The sequence below is a fragment of the Mytilus galloprovincialis genome, chromosome 6 (assembly GCF_965363235.1).
Source record: "Mytilus galloprovincialis chromosome 6, xbMytGall1.hap1.1, whole genome shotgun sequence".
Taxonomy (NCBI): Eukaryota; Metazoa; Mollusca; class Bivalvia; order Mytilida; family Mytilidae; genus Mytilus; species Mytilus galloprovincialis.
Window position 1 is genome coordinate 15,242,662 of NC_134843.1, and position 24,246 is coordinate 15,266,907.

The 24,246-nt window shown below is 30.3% G+C and overlaps 1 protein-coding gene across 6 annotated transcripts in view; it reads right to left on the reverse strand.

Moving 5' to 3' along the window:
• Nucleotides 1-375: 375 nt before the first annotated feature.
• Nucleotides 376-24,246, reverse strand: part of LOC143079037 (interference hedgehog-like) — a 94,393-nt gene continuing 70,522 nt past the window's right edge. For 5 of the 6 annotated variants that reach the window (XM_076254163.1, XM_076254164.1, XM_076254167.1 and 2 more), the window contains 10 exons: nt 19,488-19,643; nt 12,233-12,397; nt 10,645-10,755; nt 9,807-10,247; nt 8,893-9,302; nt 8,213-8,438; nt 3,138-3,350; nt 2,606-2,844; nt 1,574-1,994; nt 377-1,140 (listed from right to left, as the gene is read on the reverse strand). In XM_076254163.1, the coding sequence (XP_076110278.1) occupies nt 1,031-1,140; nt 1,574-1,994; nt 2,606-2,844; nt 3,138-3,350; nt 8,213-8,438; nt 8,893-9,302; nt 9,807-10,247; nt 10,645-10,755; nt 12,233-12,397; nt 19,488-19,643 (2,492 nt within the window). In that variant the 3' untranslated portion in view covers nt 377-1,030. Of the gene's footprint in view, nt 1,141-1,573; nt 1,995-2,605; nt 2,845-3,137; nt 3,351-8,212; nt 8,439-8,892; nt 9,303-9,806; nt 10,248-10,644; nt 10,756-12,232; nt 12,398-19,487; nt 19,644-24,246 lie in introns of all 6 variants that reach the window. The other variant, XM_076254168.1, reaches the window with a different exon arrangement.

The following is a 24,246-nucleotide window of genomic DNA, read 5'->3' on the forward strand; positions in this document are numbered from 1 at the left end:
ATTCTCGTTATAATCATACACAACAGTGACACAATCTTCCTTCACTTCATTGATTTAAAAAAAAAAACATAGAACAATATGTTACTTTCCCCTCCCCAATGTAAATGTACAGTGAATGTTTAATGAATGAAGAATTCTTAAATTGAAATTAAATATTTAACGATTTCAACAACATGTCAACTATGTTAAAAATAACCTTAATTGAATAGAATTTCACATTTTTATTTATGTTTAAGCTATGATACTTTTAAATAAAAGATATAAAAACATGAAAGTTTTTCTTTATTCAAACATGACCATATTTAGAACTAATTTTTGAATGGAAATGTTGTTCCCAAATATTCATTATTAGTAAGAAATGCTGCAGAGATTACAAATAGTTTCTCTCAGCTAAACATCTATTTATAGATTTAAAATATTCTGCAAATTAAGAAATAATCTGAATGAGATATGAAGTGAAGAAAGATTGTTCCGCTAACTTAAAACTTGTATAAATTTGAATTAAAGTACCCATTTGAGCACAAATAACAATCTGTAGATTTACCCTATAGGACTGGTTTACCCTTTAACAGGGTACCAGTATACAACGATATGACCTGGCAGGGGTCAACAATACTTCATTTTTAGAAAATATTTTCATACTTCACAAAATGAAAATATTTTCCATGGATTTCAATCAACAATGTCACATCACAAGTAACTTCCTGTTCAGGAATTTATATCACAGCCAATCAAATTATTGTTTACTTGTGATGTACAGTTTCCATGGTACTATAAATAACTTTGGTTATTTGTTACAGTTACTATATAAAGAACTGCAAAAATATGTCCAATCTTTGGCAGTAAAGTTATCCAATGGAATTATAGCATGATGCACTCCATACAAGTATTTAATCCTGAGTATTAATAACATGATGCACCATAGAAGAGATTCTCGTATTAAATGAAATGCCAGGTAGACTGTACATTATTCTCGTTTTGTTGTATAAAAGCTGTGTATATCAGTCTTTTATTTGAGGTTAGTTCCGTGTCATACGACCTGATCACAATCTTCACTGGAGCTAGTCCGTGTATAACACTGTTCAAATGCTTCTGGTGAATTTGTATCTCTATTTACATGTGAAAACTCAATTGTTCCTTCTGAAAAATATATTTAATAGATGAATATTTTGCAGGATATATAAATGATTGCTTGCTGTTTTTCATTTAGAGATTCACAATAACAGATTACTTAATGAATCATATATATATATTAATTATTGCTTAAAGCTGAGAGGTGCACATGGAAAGATGGTGTAATAATAATGCTTAACATTCAGATCTGCACAACAAAAATGTATCACCTAAATATGTTGCTCATCATTCAAACATGTACTAAAAAGACAACGATTGCTATTAAAACTGTTTAATTTCTGATTGTACCTTAACGAATATATATATTTCAGAAAGAAAACAAAACCTGCTTACACGCTACTGTAATTTTATTTCACTATATAGCTTGGATTTTTTTTCTAATATCAAAACAATATTTGATGGTTTACGTTCTGTCACTTTCATTATTTAATATACTAACCATTACTGCTTAAATCAGTATTCGTCGCTTGATCTCTTGTAGAATTTTCACTACTTGCTGCTTTCCTTTTTCGTCTTCGCTTATGTTTTCCTGAATGAACACTATTTTCACTGGCCACAGAACTGTCATTAGAACACTGCTTCACAAAATCTAAATTGTTTGGGTCATGTGACTCAGCCAGCTGATCACATGACTTATTAGAATATTGCTCCTGAGAGTCTGAAGTTGTAAATTGATCATAACCAATTGGCACACTGTAAGAATTAGGCGAGGGCGGGATGGCAGGTGCCTCCCCACTACCCATAGAATCTGGAGTATTGAGACACTGACTGCCTTCCAATGAATTGTCCAGATTCTGTTTATTGTTATTATCACTATATTGACTAGGTAAGGTGCCATTTGGAACAAAAGGTGTTGACTGCTGAAAAACATAAATCAAAGGTCATTATCACTATATTGACTAGGTAAGGTGCCATTCGGAACAAAAGGTGTTGCTTGCTGAAAAACATAAATCAAAGGTCAATCTTATGTTAAAGTGTAAGTAATGTAAGCTTTATTTTGAAAACAGATTTATATTTGTGACAATTGGAATACCAACATTGTATTTCAATATACATATATATTTTACTGTGTTTGTCAAATGTTACAGATTTGCATCACATTTTTTTAGTATTGAAAATTGAACACATAACAAATAAGAAAGTGGCAATCCTTATGGTTTTCAGAATGAAGCTTACATCAATATTAAATCCATGTCATAAGATTCAAACTGTATATGATGTCCCATACCCTGAATATATACCAGATAGCACTGCTGTTTAATTAGTCTACAGAGATTAGATTGCATGTTCTTCCACTCTGACTTGCTGATGATGATAATGAATTGGTACTTTAAAACATTCAGTTACAAATATTACATGCATAGCGATATAAAAATAGATGTTGATACTGATGTGCAGTATCCCTATTGCTCATTGAATGCATATGATCTCTGACCCCTTTCTACATGACCTTCTGACCCTGATTACATACCTGGTGAAGTTGATTCCCAGTGTGTCCATTGCTCATTGAATGCATGTCCATTTCTGACAATGGATTAACATTAACATTCATCTTGGTATAAGTATTTTGAACCTGTCCATTCTGAACAGGTGGTACTGTAGGAACAGCGGAATATCCACCATTTACATATTTCTTCCGCAGACTGTCAGCATAAATTCTTTGAGATGGATCTTGAAATTTATTTCTCAGAACAGCATCATTCATAGCATCTGTAATAAGACAGAGATTTTTGTTGAAGTAAGAATGAAAGGGAAAAAAGTCCTTAAAAAAATGCAATGTATTCTCTGAAAATTACTAAAAAAAAATTGTAGGAAAATTTTATTGAAATTTCTCAACTGGCATTCTTTGAAGCAAGAGTATAACTGAGTTCAATCATTCTCAAATAAGTACAAAATGTTTATATATTGTCCATTTAAATCATTTTCTCCTATAATGGTAAAGGCTAATAGAGTGCTGAATAAATCTCTAAAACTTTGAAAATATATTTATAATAATAATTTACCCATCATTCTCCTTTGTTGTCTCTGTTTCCACCAACACATGAAGATAAAAACAATCAACAACAACATAAGAACACCGAAGACTATTCCCAGGATCATGTATAATAGTTCACTATTAGCCTGATTGTCAGGTTTAGTTGGTGAACCCTCGTTACTCTGTTCTGCTGGTGGTTTAGATGTGGATGGGGGGATAAATGGAAACTTTGGTTCCTTTCCTAAAATACAAATAGTATTGTTATTTCACTGATTATTATAAACATGTCTACTGCAAATATAAATACGGGCTAGCTGCATATTAAGATAATGATTGAATAATTCCCCCCCCCCCAAAAAAAAAAGAAATTATAAATACTATATAAACATAAAGAGATGTGATATGATTGCCAATGAGACAACTCCTCAACACACTCCATATAATGTAGGTTAGTGTGATTTGCTTTCAAGATGTCATTGGAATTAAGCCATCGGTAGAATGGATATATACCTAAATTATGAATAGAAGTGTTACAATTGTTTTTGGAGAACAGCAGAATGTTGTTCGTTTTTTTTTTTTTTTTATAACTTAGTCTTCAATATATATATATATATATATATTTCGTTTTTTTTTTGTTTTTTTTTTATAACTTAGTCTTCAATATATATATATATATATATATCTTAAGGAGCCTTTACTTTTTCAATGCATCTGAATTTAAAATTCTTCTTAGATAGGGGTGATTGATACAATGTAACTCACATATAAATTCAATCCCCTAGTTACAAAGGGTTACTCAAGTTTCTCAGACAACGGAAGTTATCTATGCATTCACTGACATAAAATTTCCTGCCATTAAATTAAATCAAAATATTGCATAACATCTTTTGTCTAGAGATGGTATTCTCATCAAAAGTAACAATAATTCACCTATATACTTTTTTTTAAGTTCTTTTTATTGGATATTTGAAAACAAAACAATTTTAGCTTTTTGCTCCCTCTGCATCTATCAAGTCTATCATCTGACAAATATTTGATGTATGTTTTAGCACCAAACTGTTTTACAGTCATGATTTGTAATTCACTTTACATTTTTCTTGTAATTACAGAAATAAAACATTAGATGATAAGATCATACCTATTTATTTGATTGAAGTAATAGATTCTGATTTTTTATTAATAATTGTGCAAAGGTCAATGCTATTGCTATTGATATTCTTGCTAATAAAGTCACTTTCAAAAACAATAAACAGCTGCGCCATGAGCGCATGATACGCCCCACGTCTTATGTGGAAGTTTTAGGCAATAATCATAAATAGTTTCTAAGAAAATTTTAAGCAATAACCATTTATTGTTTTTGAGACACGGCGGGACATGAGAAACCCCCCCACCCCCCACCCTGTTTTTTTTTTTTTTTTTTTTACAAAAAAACTAAATACCACTAAAATAAAATTTAGAATCAAACCAAAAAGTATCTAGATCTTTAGATTAATAGAACAAAGAAGTGTGTAAAGTTTCAAGCAATATTCATAAATTGTTTTTGAGATACGGCGTGACATGCAAAAAAACAAAACATCCCCTTTTTTACAAAATACTCATTAACTCAAAAATAAAATTTTGAGTCATCACCAAAAAGTATACAGATCTTTAGATTAATATAACAAAGAAGTGTGTAAAATTTTAAGCAATAATCATAAATCCTTTTTGAGATACGGCACGAAATGTAAAAAACCCCTCCCCCTTTTTCACAAAATACTAAACTCAAAAATGAAATTTTGAATCATCACCAAAAAGTATACAGATCTTAAGATTAATATAACAAAGAAGTGTGTAAAGTTTTAAGCAATAATCATAAATCGTTTTTGAGATACAGCGCGACATGTAAAAAAACCCTCCCCCTTTTTTACGAAATACTCAATAACTCAAAAATGAAATTTTGAATCATCACCAAAAAGGATACAGATATTAAGATTAATATTACTAAGAAGTGTGTAAAGTTTTAAGCAATAATCAAGAATGGTTTTTGAGATACGGTGCGACATGTGAAACTAGAGGCTCTCAAGAGCCTGTGTCGCTCACCTGTTAATGTGTTTACTGATGTCGGCCATCTTCGTTGGTAGGCGGGGTCATTAGACACTTTTTTTTTAAATAGATACCCTAGTACAATGTATTATGATTGTACCGAAGTTTGGTTAAATTTGGACAAGTCGTTTTAGAAAAGATTTTTATACAAGTTACAAAAATGACGAAAAGTTGTTCAATATTGACTATAAAGGGCAATAACTCCTTAAGGGGTCCTCTAACAATTTTGATCATGCTGACTTATTTGTAGATCTTACTTTGCTGAACATTATTGCTGTTTACAGTTTATCTCTATCTATAATAGTATTCAAGATAATAAGCAAAAACTGCAAAATATCCTTAAAATCACAAATTTTAGGGCAGCAACCCAAAACCGGTTGTCCGATTCAACTCAAAATTTGTGAGGGGATATATCTTATTCTGATGGACATTTAAATGTTGAAAGATTTGCCCTAAATGTCTTAGTTTCAAAGATATAAAGCAAAAACTGCATTTTACCACTATGTTCTAATTTTAGCCATGTCGGCCATTTTGTTTAGTAGGCTGGGTCATCGGACACATTTTTTAAACTATATAAAACCACAATGATAATTGTGGCCAAGTTTGGTTAAATTTGGCAAAGTAGTTTTGGAGAAGAAGATTTTTAGAAAAGTTACAAAAAATGACGAAAAGTTGTTAAAAATTTACTATAAAGGGCAATAACTCCTTTAGGGGTCAACTGACAATTTTGGTCATGTTGACTTATTTGTAGGTCTTACCTTGCTGAACATTATTGCTGTTTACAGTTTATCTCTATCTATAATAATATTCAAGATAATAACCAAAAACAGCAAAATTTTCCTAAAATTACCAATTCAGGGGCAGCAACCCAACAATGGGTTGTCCGATTCATCTGAAAATTTCAGGGCAGATAGATCTTGACCTGATAAACAATTTTACCCCATGTCAGATTGCTCTAAATGCTTTGGTTTTTGAGTTATAAGCCAAAAACTGCATTTTACCCCTATGTTCTATTTTTAGCCATGGCGGCCATCTTGGTTGGTTTGACGGGTCACGCCACACATTTTTTAAACTAGATATCCCAATAATGATTGTGGCCAAGTTTGGTTTAGTTTGGCATGGTAGTTTCAGAGGAGAAGATTTTTGTAAAAGATTACTAAGATTTACGAAAAATGGTTAAAAATTGACTATAAAGGCCAATAACTCCTAAAGGGGTCAACTGACCATTTTAAATATGTTGACTTATTTGTAGATCTTACTTTGCTGAACATTATTGCTGTTTACAGTTTATCTCTATCTATAATAATATTCAAGATAATAACCAAAAACAGCAAAATTGCCCTAAAATTACCAATTCAGGGGCAGCAACCCAACAACCGGTTGTCAGATTCATCTGAAAATTTCAGGGCAGATAGATCTTGACCTGATAAACAATTTTACCCCATGTCAGATTTGCTCTAAATGCTTTGGTTTTTGAGTTATAAGCCAAAAACTGCATTTTACCCCTATGTTCTATTTTTAGCCATGGCGGCCATCTTGGTTGGTTTGACGGGTCACGCCACACATTTTTTAAACTAGATACCCCAAGGATGATTGTGGCCAAGTTTGGTAGAATTTGGCCCAGTAGTTTCAGAGGAGAAGATTTTTGTAAAAGTTTACGGACGACGGACGACAGACGACGGACGACGGACGACGGACGCCAAGTGATGAGAAAAGCTCACTTGACCTTTCAGGTCAGGTGAGCTAAAAAAACATACCCCTGTTTTAGTTACAAAGTGCCGTAACTCAAAAAGTTTAAATCTTATTTTCAACAAAAAGTATACAGATCATTTGACCATTATAAGAAACAACTATATTAAGTTTCATGAAATTTGGATAAGTTGTTCTCAAGTTACGGTGCGACCTGTTTACGCCGGACAGACAGACGGACAGACACCGGACATTTGTATACCATAATACGTCCCGTCAATATAAAAATGTCATTATTCTTCTCTCTCCTGTTTGTAAGTTCTAGAAAATTAAGATTCATTATGGGTAAATTTGAAAAAAAAATCAGTGTTTATCAAAAAATATCACCAGTTAGTCAAAACATAAGAGTGAGGGGTGGTTTAATTATGAATGTCAAGATTGGACCTTCATTTTTCTCAAGATGAGATATGTTCTACTTTATAAATTGTTAATTGGATGGAGAGTTGTCTCATTGGCACTCACACCACATCTTTCTATATCTATTCTCATTATTAAGAACTAAATATTTAATATCTAGGAATCTAGAAAACAACACTATTTTTTTGCGGCTATTCCAAATGAGAAACATTCCTACCAATAGAGGAAAGGGATTACTTTTGTTCTTTTTCTAAGAATGTAAACATGAGAAAATCTTCAAAAGATGAAATTGCTGTCTATTGCACATGTTATCAATGTGTGTGGTTTATATGTGCAAGATTCAGAGAAACACTATCAAGTTTATCTACAATGTAATATTCAAACTTTCAATTCTAATGAGTTTATGACATGACTATCTATTTAAAGTGATTTTATCAATCCATAAATAATATAAATGTACATATTATACAATTGGTATGAACTCTCAGAATGCATTCATTCATGTTATACTTACATCAAACTGATTATAACCTATTTTTACCTTAACCAAAACTTTAGCAAGTTTAATTGTAACTAGGAGGGAATTTGTAATTGAACATCTATAATTCATACTGCAACTACTTTTGCAATCAAAATTATTTTTGGCAAAAATTCTTCTTAAGCCTGTGCTAGGGGCAGTCTTACACTTGTAGTGAGGTGAGAATTTTTTTCTCCTTGTAGAGACATCACTGGGACTTTGAGATGAAGAACAGCAATAAAAGCACTGTTCCTTTTAATTTCATGTTTTTTTTATTGTGTATGTACTGATTGTGTGTCATAGATAGATATCCCATATCCTTTGTTTTTCTATTGTATTGACTCTATGAACTCTTGTGATGTAAAGTCACTAACAATATATAGACACACTATACTAACCTTCACCTTGAGTTTTCATGACCACAGTGTTACTAAAGTCACTCATCCCCTCTGAGTTGAAGCACTGCATTTTAAGTGAGTATTCTGTCGCTGCTTTCAGTTCGACCACCAGATAGGTTCGTATGGATGGTTGCATCAACATTTCCTTCTTATAATCTCCCTTGGAATTGAATGGTTTATAATATAAGAAGAATCCTTCTATAGGTGATGACTTAACTGGGATGTACTGAAAGAGAACAATTTGAATCGTAAGTAATTGCAGTTTAAAACTAGTCCATGAAACCTATCTTTACTTGGTATATCAATAAAAGGAATTGTTGAGAATATGCCAATGTACTGCAACCCTACAACACAAATAATAGAAATCTAGAGGTCAACATCTTCAACAAAAAGCACATTTATCTATGAAATGCATCAAGCTTTAACAAGACCCTCAAAGACCTATATATTTTATTGTTTGAAAAGAGAACATCTGCCGTAGTCTGAAAAAAAATTTCATTCCTAAGAGACAAATATCCACCAAAATTTAAATGAAGTGGAAATAAGCAATTATAAGCAACTGTACAGCCTTCTACAATAAGAGACCCCACACTATATAGTCCACTTTAAATGGCTCCTACATGAAAAATTCAATCAAGAAAACTAACGTCCTAATTTATAAGAAAACTTGCTAGACTTACATTCCACTTGATATTGAGAGCATAGTTATCCATGTATGTAATCGGTTTAACTTCTACAATAGTCGGCGGGTTCTTGGGAACCTGTGGCTGCTGGTACGTTGGTAGATGTAATGTGAACTTGTCTGAATTAGGACCAGCTTTATTGTCATTATTGGAGTACACTGCTGCAATACGAAACTTAAAAGTTCCCTCGGCAACCAAGTTCTTGACTTCGTACTGCCTACGATCTCCCTGAATCTCGTTATCATCTGTCTGCCAGGGACTCTTCTTTGGTTTGATCACTCGATACTGAACACGGAAAAATATAATATTCAGTCCATCATTGGCTGGTACAGTCCAATTTAACTTGACTGATGTATCTGATAACTGGTACACATCTGGTGCTGAAGGGGGTACCAGTTTTACATTGGCTACAAAAAAGACAAGACATTACAATGACTATAAAATCACATGGGGATAAAGCTTTATGAACTAGTCTATCTGTACTTTGTTTTAAGTTGAAAATTGTATTTCAAAATTTTATATTACATATCAAGCTTTTAAATGAAAAACAACAAATACAGATAGTATAATACTCTGTGCTTTTGAGACTGTTTTTCTAATTAGTTGTTACCAGACATATTTTTTTTAAATAATCTGTTAGCTAGCCTATATTGGAGTATTAGTTCTTAATTCGCCGTTTCAGACTCTAATGCATTCTGGGTAATATATGCAAAAGCATACATCAAAACAATGAACATCCATGCAATGATGCGACATTATTTTCATTTTTGTGTAAGAACAATGAAATTACCCAGTCCTTAAGATTCTGAAAAGGGGAATTCATGTAACATATTCAAATATTGAAAGTAATATAACTAGAATACATAAATACATTTTTTCTTACTGTTTTTTAAAGTAAAGAATTAACTTACTATTATCAGGACCATCATTAACAGGTTGAGGACCTTTTGTTTTTTTATTCTTTCTCTGTTTTCTGTTTCTCCTATTTTTCCTTCTACGTTTACCATTTTTCCTTTTTACATTAGGCCTCTGTCTGGGATTGTTATTGTTTTTATTGGATGTTGTAGAAGCCATTCTATCACCTGTGATGTCCACTCTAATAACTGCATAATCAACACCAATATCATTACTGGACATACACTGATAAAGTCCAGCATCGTCGTGGATCACATGATTAAGGCTATACGTTGTTCCTTGATTCTCATCTACATTGAGAATGTTAGAGATTGGGACAGCATTGTGATACCATATCACCTCTGGTTTAGGAGAACCTCTCACCTGACAACGCAACTTGACAGAATTTAATGGGGTCAAGGTAACTGAGGTAGTTTCTGCAGTAACTGTTGGAGGTTCTGTAAATAAATTGTAAAGAAAACACTTAAAATCATACATTAATATTATCGACTGTTTCAAAATATCGCAAAGTATATAACTGGCCAAACAATTATTCTTGGGATATTGTTTTTTTTTTCACATTCCTTTTGTTAAAATATTTGTCCCTTTCTTTAGTGAATTTAGGAAGAGAAAACACTCTTTTATCTTAATTTCCTTGAACTATATTTGTGTCTTTAAATATATGTCTACAATTAAGTATCTACTCAAATACAGCTTCATTTTATTGGTTATAACTTGTGTATTTAAATAATCCAGTGTTTGGATCACTTTGCTACATTAGGATTATAAATAAAATATCTTCAAATCACAATATTTTGGTGCCGTGGGCAGGTTTAAAAAATTATTAGTACATACCAATTAGTTTCAGATAAACATCCTTTACAGTCTGTTCTTCATTGCCACTGTTCACTTTACACAGGTATGTACCTGTATCTTCCTGAGTCACATTTCTAATTATTAAATTTCCTGCAAAAAAAGAACCAAATGATAACTTTGATAAGGCCACGGTTTTTTAATTTGTTGGTTTACGGATTTTCTCCATGAAAAAGTCGGGTCGGTCGGTCGGAAAAAAAAAGAAAAAAAAAAGATCTTTCAAGACATAAAACTGATATGCAAAATAAATATATATATATATATTTCACCTTTCTAATAATATGTTTGTCATACTATTTTGTCATCATTCTTAAATTTTAGTTGGATGAAATAGTATTTCTCAGCTGTAATAAACATCGCATGACATTGTCTAATAATTTCCCGTAAAAAAGGGGTGCATGGACATAGACGAAATTAAATCGTCATTTCAAAAACAAGAAAAAGAGATTCATGTCGGTAGCTCTTAATTAAAACTTGGTGAATAGTAATTAGCACGAAAACTGATAAAGATAAAAATGTAAAAACGTCGTACGAAAATAAGTTTCAACACGCGTGTCAAAAACGTAATAGACCATGTAGACTCGTCCACTGGAAAAACGAGAATATCGGGTTAAATAATAGTTGTCATGCATTCCCGTTTTTTTATCCAAATGGAACATATTTTTTTATTATCTATGAAAACAAGAAAATTTCAAATGATTTGTTAAAATTCAGAACTTTTACTCGGTGTCTTGAACTTCCACCTGTCCACATTTGGACAAGTCTATTTCTATGAGAACAGGCATCTTAAGGACTGGTGACAAATAAAGGAAACGAACTTATTGTGTAACTAGTTTTAAACACAGATTTCGTTCCGCAAAATTATTTGCGCAAACAATATTTCAAGGTCATTAATAATTGATTTGTCTATTTTTAGAAACGTAAACTGAAAGTTTCATTTTTTCACAACAGAAAGTGTCATCACTTCTGTATTAAGTGATTTATGTATTTCCTTTCATAAAAAAGGACATTTTAATTATTTTTCAGGGATAATGCATTTGTTAAGGTCGGCGGGAATAAAAAAGCATGAAAAGTCAATTTTATTTTTATTCTGGAAATCAGCAAAATCGGGTCGGCGGATCCGTAAACCAACAAATTAAAAAATCCTGGCCTAACTGTTTGTTTATTATTGTTGCTGGAGTACTCATTTTAGTTCATTTGGAGGTTTATGTGACCACTAATTTAAATATTCAACAAAATATTGTGAGTGAAAGATGAAGTACAACAGCGTACCTTAACGAATTACAAACTTTTATAATGTAAAACTGAACTTGGTTTTTCGTCAAAATATTCTTGTTAAACTTAATAGGCATTGGCAACCACACCACATCTTCTTTTTTCATATTGTTAAACTTATTTTTTCTCCTTTTTTTACTGTTTTTCATTTCACAATTTGGTGATTGGAAAATTTGTTTTTTAGCTGAAAATTGGCCACATATTTGAACAGACATCAAGAATGAAGCAATGGAATTTAAATAAGCCAGTTTAGACATAACATGGTTAAATTTGGTGGATTGTAGGAAATTCCTACCCTGAATGGTTTCTGTTCGTTCCTTTGGAAAACTGCCACCATATTTGTCCCATGATACAACAGGTTGAGGTAGACCTATAGCAACACATTCTATCGTAACATCCTCTCCTTCGTGGGCTTCAACTTCCATTGGTCTGTAAACATTTACATTTCCTGAAGTTGAACCTGGAAAATAATTATATACATTGAAATAAAAATTCAAAAAATGTTTTTCACATTTTGACACCATTTGATTTACCTATTCTAAATGTTTATGTGGTGTCATTCTTAGTAAACAAGATGGTAATGTGGCTATATTTTATTTGCATACAATTAAGTCCTTGTCAAAATTACAAAAAAAATGAAAATCATTAAAAAAAGATTGATTTAATGTTATTCTAATAAGGACTGTTTTGTTTGCAGATAACTAGACTTAGACTGTGAACATTACATTAATTCTCATCAAAGGTATATAATGTATTGTTCCTAAGGTTTAATATAATATTCTTTCGAATTATTTGGTGGTTCAATTAAAAATTAAGATCTCTAATACATAATTCTACTCAAATTTTAACTATATTTACTAACTAAACAAAAATCAAGGTTTTATAGGCAAAATGATATTTAAAGTAGCAGATTTAATAGATGTTTTCACAACATTTAATACCTCATTAAAACATGCAATTTGCAAAATTACAAAGAATTCATTATCCTATCAAAATATGTTATATGCAAAAAATAAAGACTTTAATATCTATTAAAAATATTTAATTTGTAAAACAAAGTTTGTAAGATAAGTTCATATCTAACAAATTATCTTCAACAAGATTTTTAGCTTGTGGATTAATAGCCTATTACTCTGGTAGAGAAGTGAAAAATGCAGGGGAGGTAATTACTGCACATTCATGTCGGAATTAATATTTCTTCTAAACTCAAGAATAAGTTATTTTGATCACGTTATATATTATAAACTGTAACATTAAGTAAATAATAAGGCTTCAACCTCTCGCTCAAAATGGCAGTTTTGTTGGTACACATCTGTTTTTATAGTACTGTTGTTAAAAAGTCATTAGCGATTGGTAATGTGTACCCCATTTATTTAATGATCATCTAACTAACAGTGAGTAATTATACTGTAATGAAAAACATGTGATAAATGGACATTTTTCTCCAAAATAGTGAATTCAAAAGTCATTTATTTTTTGTTTGAAGTTGCTACAATAATGTTTTCTGGGTAAGAACATAGATTAACCATCCGGAAACTGGCAATGTTTCCTTAACATGTAGATTAATGGGAAAGTAACAAAAATAGAACGATATATTTGGCAATATGTTTTTTGAAATATTGTGTTTCAAACTTATTGATAATTAGGATTTAGATATATGCATCTGACAAAATCTATAAAATAGATGTTTTACATGTATCTTCCTAATAACGTTTTATTTTACTACCTAATTAGTCTTGATTTCTCTAAATTTAAAAATGAGTTTAACTCGGACCATTAGATTATATTCAAGAAAAAAATAACTTATTAAACTTTGTTTCTGTCTTCGTTTGTTTTTGGAAATTGTAGTGAAAAGATTATCAGAAAAATATATAAGCTTCTTTGTTATTTAAGGGCAAAATAAGACTTTTGAAACAAGTGTAATTTTAATTTTTTTTATTAATTTTAAGGGTTCATTTATTATAAACCAACTAACATGTCAAGTTTCTCTAAAATATGACATATGAAAACTGTAGTAACCATATACCCTTATCTTGGATCTTGTGCAAAGTTGAACAAAGATCAAATCAAATAACTCCCCTCCCTGGACCCTCACAAACATTATCATTTTTCATCATCAGATAGCAGGCGAACTCATCAATCACCCAGTAGATACCAAAACCACATCTACAGGGGCCAGCCATGGGGTGCAATCATTATTCTCACTTTCTAATATATAAAGGCATCCGATAACATTTCAGATTAATCGTCTTCAGTATTTTTCTAATGAAATTAAATTTTTATTAAAAAACAAGGGTCAGATTTCATTATGGATGGTATGCCTATTAAATCATGGCTGACATGCCCTACACCTGAATTTAACACCTGTCATTATATTCAACATACAATTCTTGTCACTATCTGGTCATCTCAGTGGTCACTTAATGGTCAACACTTATCAATGTCATTTCTAATCACAAAGATACATTTCACATCACTAAGGATGAAAACCTGATACAAATGAGAAGCTGATTTTGTCCCCTTTCAATTTCTTTTTTCTTTTCAGTTTTTGGCATTTGAAATTAATGACATAATGTTTATACCTCTAGTGACTTGCACAGGTGACAACACCCCTCTTAAGAAAACATAAACACAAATGTTACCCTTACTGGTACCCTTATTAATCAGAATGCCATTAATAATGACCTGGTATCCATTTCCAGGTCATATCAAATCCAATGATATAATTCTATGACTTTAAAATCTCATTTGTCAAAGTGTCCCCCCTGACTGTTATCTGTAAAGAGGGAGTGTCAGTACTGTGCAGCTGACAGGAACCAACAGGCGGTACCTGACTGGTATCAGAACCAGGATACTCATTCACATATTCACCATGGTATTGAAAATGTCTAATTTCTGAAGATGAATAATGATATAGTAGGAAAACTTCTTTCATCAGAATATGTCTCAGAAGTATGTCTACCAACAATATGAAGGCTTTGCTAACAAGTAAAATAAATGCATCTTTCGGCAGTTATCGCTCAAGTTGTCATTTCTCTCAGGTCAGAAGGGTGATGGAGTTTATTTACTAGCAAACAAGAAAACAAATATGCAAGATCTGGAATTTTAAAAATAAATCTAGGATATAATTTCATGGCAAGGAAATTCCTTTAATCCCTTATCAATATATAGTTTCATTGAATGCAAATTTTCTGTGAAAAAAAATAATTAGTTTAAATATGACCTTGAGTAAAAATATCAAAACTGGACAAAAGAATTCATATTAAAAGCATGTGGAAACATATACTTATATATCAAATTCTGTCAAAACAAACCCGGACTAAATCTAACATCAAAACACATTCCTTCAAAAATTTAATTATTATATTCAGTGAATCAAAAAGTGTACCGGATTGCTAAATTACACACTCATGTTTCTTTCCTCTCCGTAATTTAAAGGATAAATTTGGCGTATTAATACCATGCTCGTCTGTTTTGGTAGATTGTTCACCCATGACAACTTATAATTACTGTATCCTTATTTTCAGTAGCTTTGTCAGTTTAGAACTGTAGTTAAGTAATAAACCCAATCATAAATTTAGCCGACCATTATAAGTACTGGGTTATTCTGCTGTTAGTCATCCCGAAACTTTGGTGCAAATATCCTACTCAAAACACTGAATAAGGGATATCATTATTAATCATAAGTGGTTAAAAATTATAGCAAATGTGCAAAATACAACTTTATTTTTCTTTGTAATTTTATTAGAAATCTTAGACTCTAGGAGTTACCCCCCTTTGTTTTTATTTTTTTTCAAATTGCATGACATTTAATAATAAAGCATTAAAATCTTGTAATTAATACACTAATTTGTTGTTAAATCTAAATTTGAGGTAATTAAATATTGCACACAGATGTCAAAAATCTTTTAACAAATTTGTACAAGTAAAAAGACGGTAAGGCAAATGTACATAATTCTGTTTTTTTAAGGTTAACTTAAGAAATTTATATTGGTTATAAATCATAGGGTGGGGACTCTTTTTACTGTGTAATTAAATGAACAATGAAGAGATACAAAAAACCTTTAGGATTCCCTGACAAATCTGTGTCTTTATTTTGATGTCATATTTTAACAAAATATTTCATAAATCAAAAGAAACACTGAATAATTCATGGTCATAAAAATGGACAAAATAAATTTGGTTTTATCCTTCATAAATTCCTGAACAATTTGTCCATTATGAATGTTCAAAATCTTAGGATATCTTTCTAGCCCAATGAACACAGTCAACAATTTGGCCAAATTATTTTTGAAAGTTTAATTACCCTGAAATAATTAGAACCATTAATGGTATAGGCCTATTGATGCTTTATTAGTTGGTGTATGTCAAAGTTTCACTACATTAGGTTGGTGTCAATCAACTTTAATATAAGGTTTATAGAAAATGAATTTAGGGTTGAATGTAATGTTATGGTATTAACAAATGTTGGGGAAACATAATATCTCAGATTTATTTGTCAGATGTAAAAGTATATTGCTTTTTTTTTCAGTTTTAGATAAAAAAAAATAAAAATCCTTTGAGAAAAATATCTGAATGTAAAAATGTAGTGGTTTACAAATAAACTACTTGCATTTACACTGTCATTTACTGGTTTTTGTCTTGAAATAATCAAAGCGCTCAAAGCACTTTTATAACTACTTCTCAAACTAACAAACTTTAAATTAATTATTTGAAGATTACTGAAATATTTCGTAAACTTGGTATAAAAATACACTCTAACATGTCACAAAAAATTGTATATGGCATCTCTAATATCATTATTCTTTGTCTGAAAGTAATTTTAATTTCAGCACTTATTTCCATGTTTATTTTTTTAGAATTGTATTTCAAGTGAATATTTACCAATCCCCTAACAAATATATAACCTTGTTCACGTGTCATAAACCCAGTGAAGAACATTTAATAGGATGAATTACATTTAGACCCAATGTTTTAAACACTTTTTATGTTATGTCACATAAATTCCTACATGTAAATTCCATTATACAAGTTAATTCTGTTATCTAACCACCATACTTGACTTCATAATAATTTCTTCAGTAAAGTCAGAACATTACTTTCAAGGACTTTTAACAATTATTATAATAATTCATATTTGATTTATTTTGGCAAATCTCAACTGACAATTTGGTAAATAGAGATCCATAATTATAAAATATTTTCATTGGCACGTACCAAACTTCCATTATAAACGTCTATAATAGCACTTCTATAAAATATGACATAGGAATTTGGTGATATCGGTGTATAATATTAAAAGCCATTGTAATGGCTGTCTTATCAAAGTAAAAAATCATGCCTTAATATTGTAAACTGTAGTTCATATGAATGTATTACTTCTGCATGGTAGAACTATATCATGCCATTCTATTGAGAAGAAATCGTATCAGTTACCTTAAAAACAAGTCAGCGCAGAAATCAGGTTGACCTTTGACATAACAAAGTTGTTATCAACCATTTTCTATACCATTTATTTTATTGAAATCAGTATTATTTTTCGTGTAATCATGTGACTCCATTGAACAGGTGAACAGTCTAAATCATCACTCCATACATTTTCAAATATTTTTTTTAATAAATGCCATAATTATTTCTATTTATAACCCATGTCAAACAATCAAACTTTCTCCTAAATTAAGTTTAAGTTTTTATTACCTAAAGTTTAATACAATATGCCTTCTCTCCTTACAATATCTCTTTTCAAATTACATAAATATATGCAACACAATTAAAACACTTTCCCTTTTTTTTTAAATTTTATTTTTGAAAGTATGACAAACCTTCAGGTAATGGCGACTTATTAAGTGATGCAGACAGTTTGAACAATAATTAACAAAATGTAAGATTATAGAATTCTTATGTTATTGTGATCTTTTAATAGATTAACAATTTTCATAATTTGTAATTTTTGTTTTACATGAAGGCAATTACAGTAAAAAATTTACAAAGATAAGTGTTCTGAATATATTTAGGTTGATGCAACCAACTTTTAGATATGTCCATAATAGATAGAATATTAATTTGCAAAGTTATTACTCAAAAGCCTTAGTTAGGTAGATGTGACCTACTTTACTGATGTAGACAGATACATAGTTTCTATCTAATTACAGGGAACCTCAAATAAATGTCTAAGGTTAAAAGTACATAGTTTGATTTACCAGTTAATATTCTTTAGCCATAACTAGGTAGTTGTGACCTACTTTAATGGTGTAGACAGTTTATAGAAGGAGATACATAGTTACTATTTAATTACAGAGTACTTTAAATAAATGGCTAAGGTTAGAATCATAAAGCTTTGATAAACAAGTTACCGGTACACTTCTTTAGGTTTTTGGTAATTTGGTAGCTGTGACCTACTTTACAGATGTAGACAGTTTATAGTATAACTTGACAATGTTTGTTTACTATTAGCAGATAAATAGTTACTATTTAATTACAGTAGTACTTTAAATAAATGGCTTTGGTGAGAATGTTGATACACAGAGATAATGGAATCTATTTCAGATTTCGTTACCTTTGGCAGTCTTTTTATCAACATACAGATAATAGGTAGAAAATATAAGTATAAATCAAAGAAATCGTCTTTGATCTTTTTCAGTAAGCGCCAGGTGCCTGCCCCGTAAATTAATGCTTCCCAAAAGATAAAAGTTTTTAACTGGGCAACGTGTGAACTATTATGAGCTCATTTCACTTTTGAACAAAGCACCACGCTTTGGAACCTAGCAAATTATTTAAGATTAATAAATAATTTGGAAATATTTAAGACCACCTCCGATGATCAAAAACAGTACTTGTTTTTAACCAAGCTTAAATTTTATATTAATACAGACTATTGTTGAAATGTCTCATTCATGAGTTTTATGGCTCTTAATATACCCTCATGAATAGTTAAATGTCAAATTTATATTCGTTCACACATATATGATAGGGAAAAGATTTCAAAGGTCCTGTGTTCATACACATATATAATCTTGTAGATTAAAACAGACAGGTGAGTATAAGTGCAAATATCATTAGACATAGAATATATAATGTACTGTCTGTTCCCTTCCTTGATCGTCAACTCTTGGAGGACACCATCGTAACTACAATGATCTGCATTTTGTGAAAAATCGGTCACCTTCTGTTTCACTTTGATTTTTTTATAAAGTGGAGATAGAAAAAAAGTTTTAAAAAATCTTATATTTTAAGACAGTTACATATAATTGTAAGATGTGTTTCATACATTTTTTTTTAGTCATGAAATTACGAATTTGGATTAAATTCTGTAAAAGTTTGCAAATTTTCTAGTATATCCTACGGTGATGAGTTGAAAATGCTCATTGCTGTTAAATATCTTTTGACACATTCTAATCAAAAATGTTTCACACAGAGATGAAGCAAAATTCGGACTTTACATTTATATGGCATTTATTTATTGCATTTTTTTCAACTCTGAGACCATTTTTTCTATAAGGCATTTCCAGAAATCGCTCTCATATAGCAATAAGAATTTATGGAATAATTACCTTGGGCATAATTCCTGACACTGAGTGAGATGATGTGGCTAGATGTTCTATTTTGATTGGATACTGGGTTCACAGCAATGCACCGGTATGTCCCTTGGTCATTTAATGTAAGGTTTCTGATGAGTAAATTGCCAGATGATAAAATTCGGTAATGATCTGAAATAAATAAGCAACACTGAAAATCATTCACAATTTTTTTTAGAAATACATTGAAATTTTGGTTGATATTTACATTGGTCACTGCTTTCTGTATCCATATTATAATCTGGACACGATTTGTTTCCTAATAAAGTTTTCCAACTTCCATTTGCTTCAAAATACAAGATACAAGGGACCATTTTAAATATAAAAAAAAATCAATTTTGATTTGGTGTTATGTGAATATATTTTTTTCATTGTTTCTCACAAGTCTGCATAGTTTCTTATAGAAAATTAGCACTACACTGAACATTTAAATTCATGATCAATCTTAATGTATATAAACACCTTGTTTTAAGTTACAGTGGTCATCTGATTTTTTTAAAAATCAGTGCATGTGAATTTTATTTCAAATTTTATATTATTGATTATTAATGACTGTTGATTAATCCTATAAAGGACCTGACATCCTGCACATTCTGTTGATTAATCCTATAAAGGACCTTTCAGTCTGTACATTCTTATACTTTCATCATCAGAGATATATAAAATGAAAATAATTAACCGTAATTTACAGTTTACACAGAACACAGTATAAGTTAATCTTCAGTAAAATTAATATCCATCAGAATGAATCAAAGAAGATACAGAAGCAGAGATAAAACAAACAAGAAAACACATTAAACAGATTGCAGCTAATTACCCAATATTTAATATACCAAATTGATAAAGTGTGCAAACATCAAAAGTGAGGCCCCAGACTGTTAGAATAACTTGCATCTAACTACAAAGGAGTCCTGTTTACGATGACATACATCTGTTCAGGATCAATCTCACTGTGCTTCATCTGAGCTTACTAAGAATTATGTTCATGGGTCCAAATGTAAACAATAAGCAAATGGATATGAAAAGAATTGTCTAAATACCTAACTATATGTTTAACTAACCTCAAAATGCAGGAAACAAATAGACACTTTTGAATTCAAATTATGGAAAAATTAGTTTGTCACAGCACCCCTTTCCTTAAAAATTCTATCCTCAACCTCCCATGATGTAATGAGCTGATTAACCTTTGACCTGGGTGAAGCATCAGAGAGTCAGAAACTTTTGAACTGATGGCTGACATCAGACAGAGGTTTCATTAGAAGCAATGAACCCCAGAAAAAATTTACTTCAAAGAATCTCATTCTCAAACAGAAAAAAAACTTGACAAAATCCAGAACACAATATCATACAAAAAAGTAACAAGGATTTTAATAAATAATTAATTAATAACATTTCATAAATTGCAGACAAGTTTCAAGATAAGACATTTCCTGCCAGGTTTAGGTTACTATGGTAACAAATTATACTTTATCATATTTTATGTCGATACATTGCAAAAATATATGTAACCTAATGATGGTTGGTAAATGAAACTGTTGGCAGTTGCCATATTGCTTAAATATGCAGCTATACAAAGCACAGCTGTGAGAGGAACAGAAATTTATCATTTATCATTCTTAGCTCCTGTACAAGGCCACTGACTTCTGTAGTCTAGTTTTACATTGTCAAATTTACTTCATCAACAAAGTAAAAAATTCAAATTATAATCGCAAGCAGCGTAGATAAAATATATTCTCTTAATGATCCGTTACTACATAATCTCTATTGAGTCTCATACTCGGAGAGTTTGGTGATTTAAATGAGATATATGAATGGATTTCTATTATTTCTTTCACAATTTCAAGGGGGAAAATAAAAAATAAAGCCTACAAATGGATATTTATTTTTTACCTTTTTACAACATCATAGGAGAAATGTGAATCTTAAACTAAATTAACGCCAAAATATACAATTCCTTTTTATATATTTCCTAAAGATTGACATAATCCCCGTCATGTTTTAAAAAAAAATTAAAATATCCTTTTAGAGCCTTACCAAAAGTATGAAATAGTTTGAGGCATATTTTTATTGTCAATAAAAAGAAAATGATCAAGAATAAAACTTGTGAAATTATAAATTTATGTGTAGTGTGATTATAACAATTACCTTAACATGTAAGGTGATATAATTTATTACCCTTACAGGTTTTAGACCAGATCCAAGGCTAAAACTAATGCAGGAGAAGAACAATAAAGTTTATAAGGTAAAACAACCACTTTGTCGGACTTTAAACAGTTCCATTGCAGTACATTCAATTTAAGCCTGTTAAGTTTCAATTGCTGCAAATGCTTAGCTGAGTATAATACGAGGTCCTATATAACCTTTCCAACTGTATAATTCATGTTGTTTATATACTTATAAATATTCAGGTTAATGGTTTCATGCAAATTTAAAATAGTTTTGATGCATTTAGTGTTCTAGTATGTCAAAGTCATTTGTAACTGGTAAATAAAAAGAGGGTAATAAAGGTTTTTTATTTTTTTAAATTCACAGTTATGTCCATTTTTATTTCAGCATGTTACCACCATAAACCATAGAACTTAATAAAAGAAGAATGTGCCCCCGCCACTCAAGCTTGCTTTTCAAATGAAAATGGGATGGACAAAAAGAAGGATGGAAGGAAGGTCAAATTTCAAAGTTTTTTCTGATGATTAATTTATGTGTGGAAATTATGCTGCAACAAAAATGATGATGATAAAAGTCTGAATCCTTATAACTTACATTCTTAAAATGTTCTTATGAAATTTGTTACCATTGCATTCAGATAAACATTTGACAATCTTAAATAATGCCTTTTAAGATATACCATTGCACAGTATTATAGATAAAATATCAGCAAGGGGTGATGTTGGAAGGTTTTAAATTCACAATAAATATGTACAAAATACATATATCATTCTCTACATGAGGTTAAAATTACAAATGGAAAAAAATAAATAAGATAATACAGGTAATTAATTACGTGAAAACCAATTAGGACATAATAATGAGTACTCCTATCTGATATGAATTCACATTTATCTTGCAAAATTACTGACCTAGCCATATTAAATTTTCTAAATTGACTTTGAAAATGCATTAAAAAATACCCATTAGCTTAAAGAACTCATCTATTCTAAAATAAAGGCCAAGTAAACGAGTTGTGTCGTGCAACCTGACTAATACAATCTAAATGCAGATTTTATACAAAATACATTAGTTAACTTAATATATGTAACTTTAATCTTTGATATTGTTTTAGAAATACATTAACATGTCAAAGAGTTGTTCTCACATTGTTACTTGCATGTACAAATCACATTAACATACAGTTTTAAATCAACACCCAGATTTCCCAATCTTACTGATTTCAAAGGACTCTATTACTAAAATGAAACTGACCGTGGAAAACATATTAACATTTGATACCTGTAGCCTTGGAAGTTTGACATACTTTATTATTCACAAACATAAATGACTTTTAACATGATAGTTTTGTAACTTTTGAATTCATAGAGTTATCTCCCCTGGATTAGTTTTTATCAATATCTACATACTGTAAATTCAGAAATTGAGGTTTTTATTATTGCGAAAAATGGGACAGAGTTGTAAACGTAATAATTTAAACTTGCATTTTGAAATATTTTATATATCAATTAAAAAACGATTTTTTCTCAAAATCGTCAAAATTAAAGGTGCATTTAAGTCTAATATTACAAAATCGCAATAATAAATGCACGCAATAATTTCTGAATTTACAGTATTTCAAATTTATTCTTATTACAAGTTTAAATGCCACTACATATTAAATTTTTCTAAATACATAAATCATTCTATGATTTTCACATTCTTAGTTTTCCAGACTTAAAATTTAACAAATTTAAAATAAAACAATACAGTTAAAAAGCAAAAACATTTTTTCTTTGAAGTCATTCACTTTACCATACATATTATATTTCTTACAGCAGATCGCACGTTTCAGATTTAAATTTAAGTTTAAAACAATATAAGACTATAAATTTTCAACGAATATTGCCTAAAGACTTGAAGTGCAGGAACTTAGGAGAATTTATCTGATTGAACATGTTATCCTTTATATACAATCTCCCCTAATTTGTCCACGGAGTTTTAAACACTTGACTAATTTGTCTTACATGAAAAGGATGATTTACTCCTAAAGTTACTGATTATTCTAATTAGCAGAGCCATTTAATTTTCTCCTTGGTATGATAGACATCTGAATAAAGACAAAAGCATGGATAGGGTCAATGTGGTTGTTGTCCCTTTAAACTTACGGAACAATATAATATCCGATCACACTTCACATACCTAAGGCCAATGATATACTCTGTATTACACCTAATTGGAATTTTGTTTTGTTCTGATTCAGCATTACATCTGATTATAAGCAAGTTAAGTCTCTGCTATGGTCAAGAATTTTGATCTTTATTTTTTAAATTCAAAAAGTTTAGATAACAAATGGATTTTTCTGATAGTTGGGAAAATTTTAAAATGTCTTTGTTATAACTTGATTTATTCTTCTTTGTTCATTTCATATTATCAATGATTTTTTTTTTGTGTTTTCTTTTTCCTATTTGTTTTCAAAAAGCGATATAAAATTAAGTTAGCGTCAAATATGAAAACATCTTATACTGATAGGAAGAACATGCTCTTAGAATTACCAATATTAAGTTATAAATTTCCAGAATATTACATA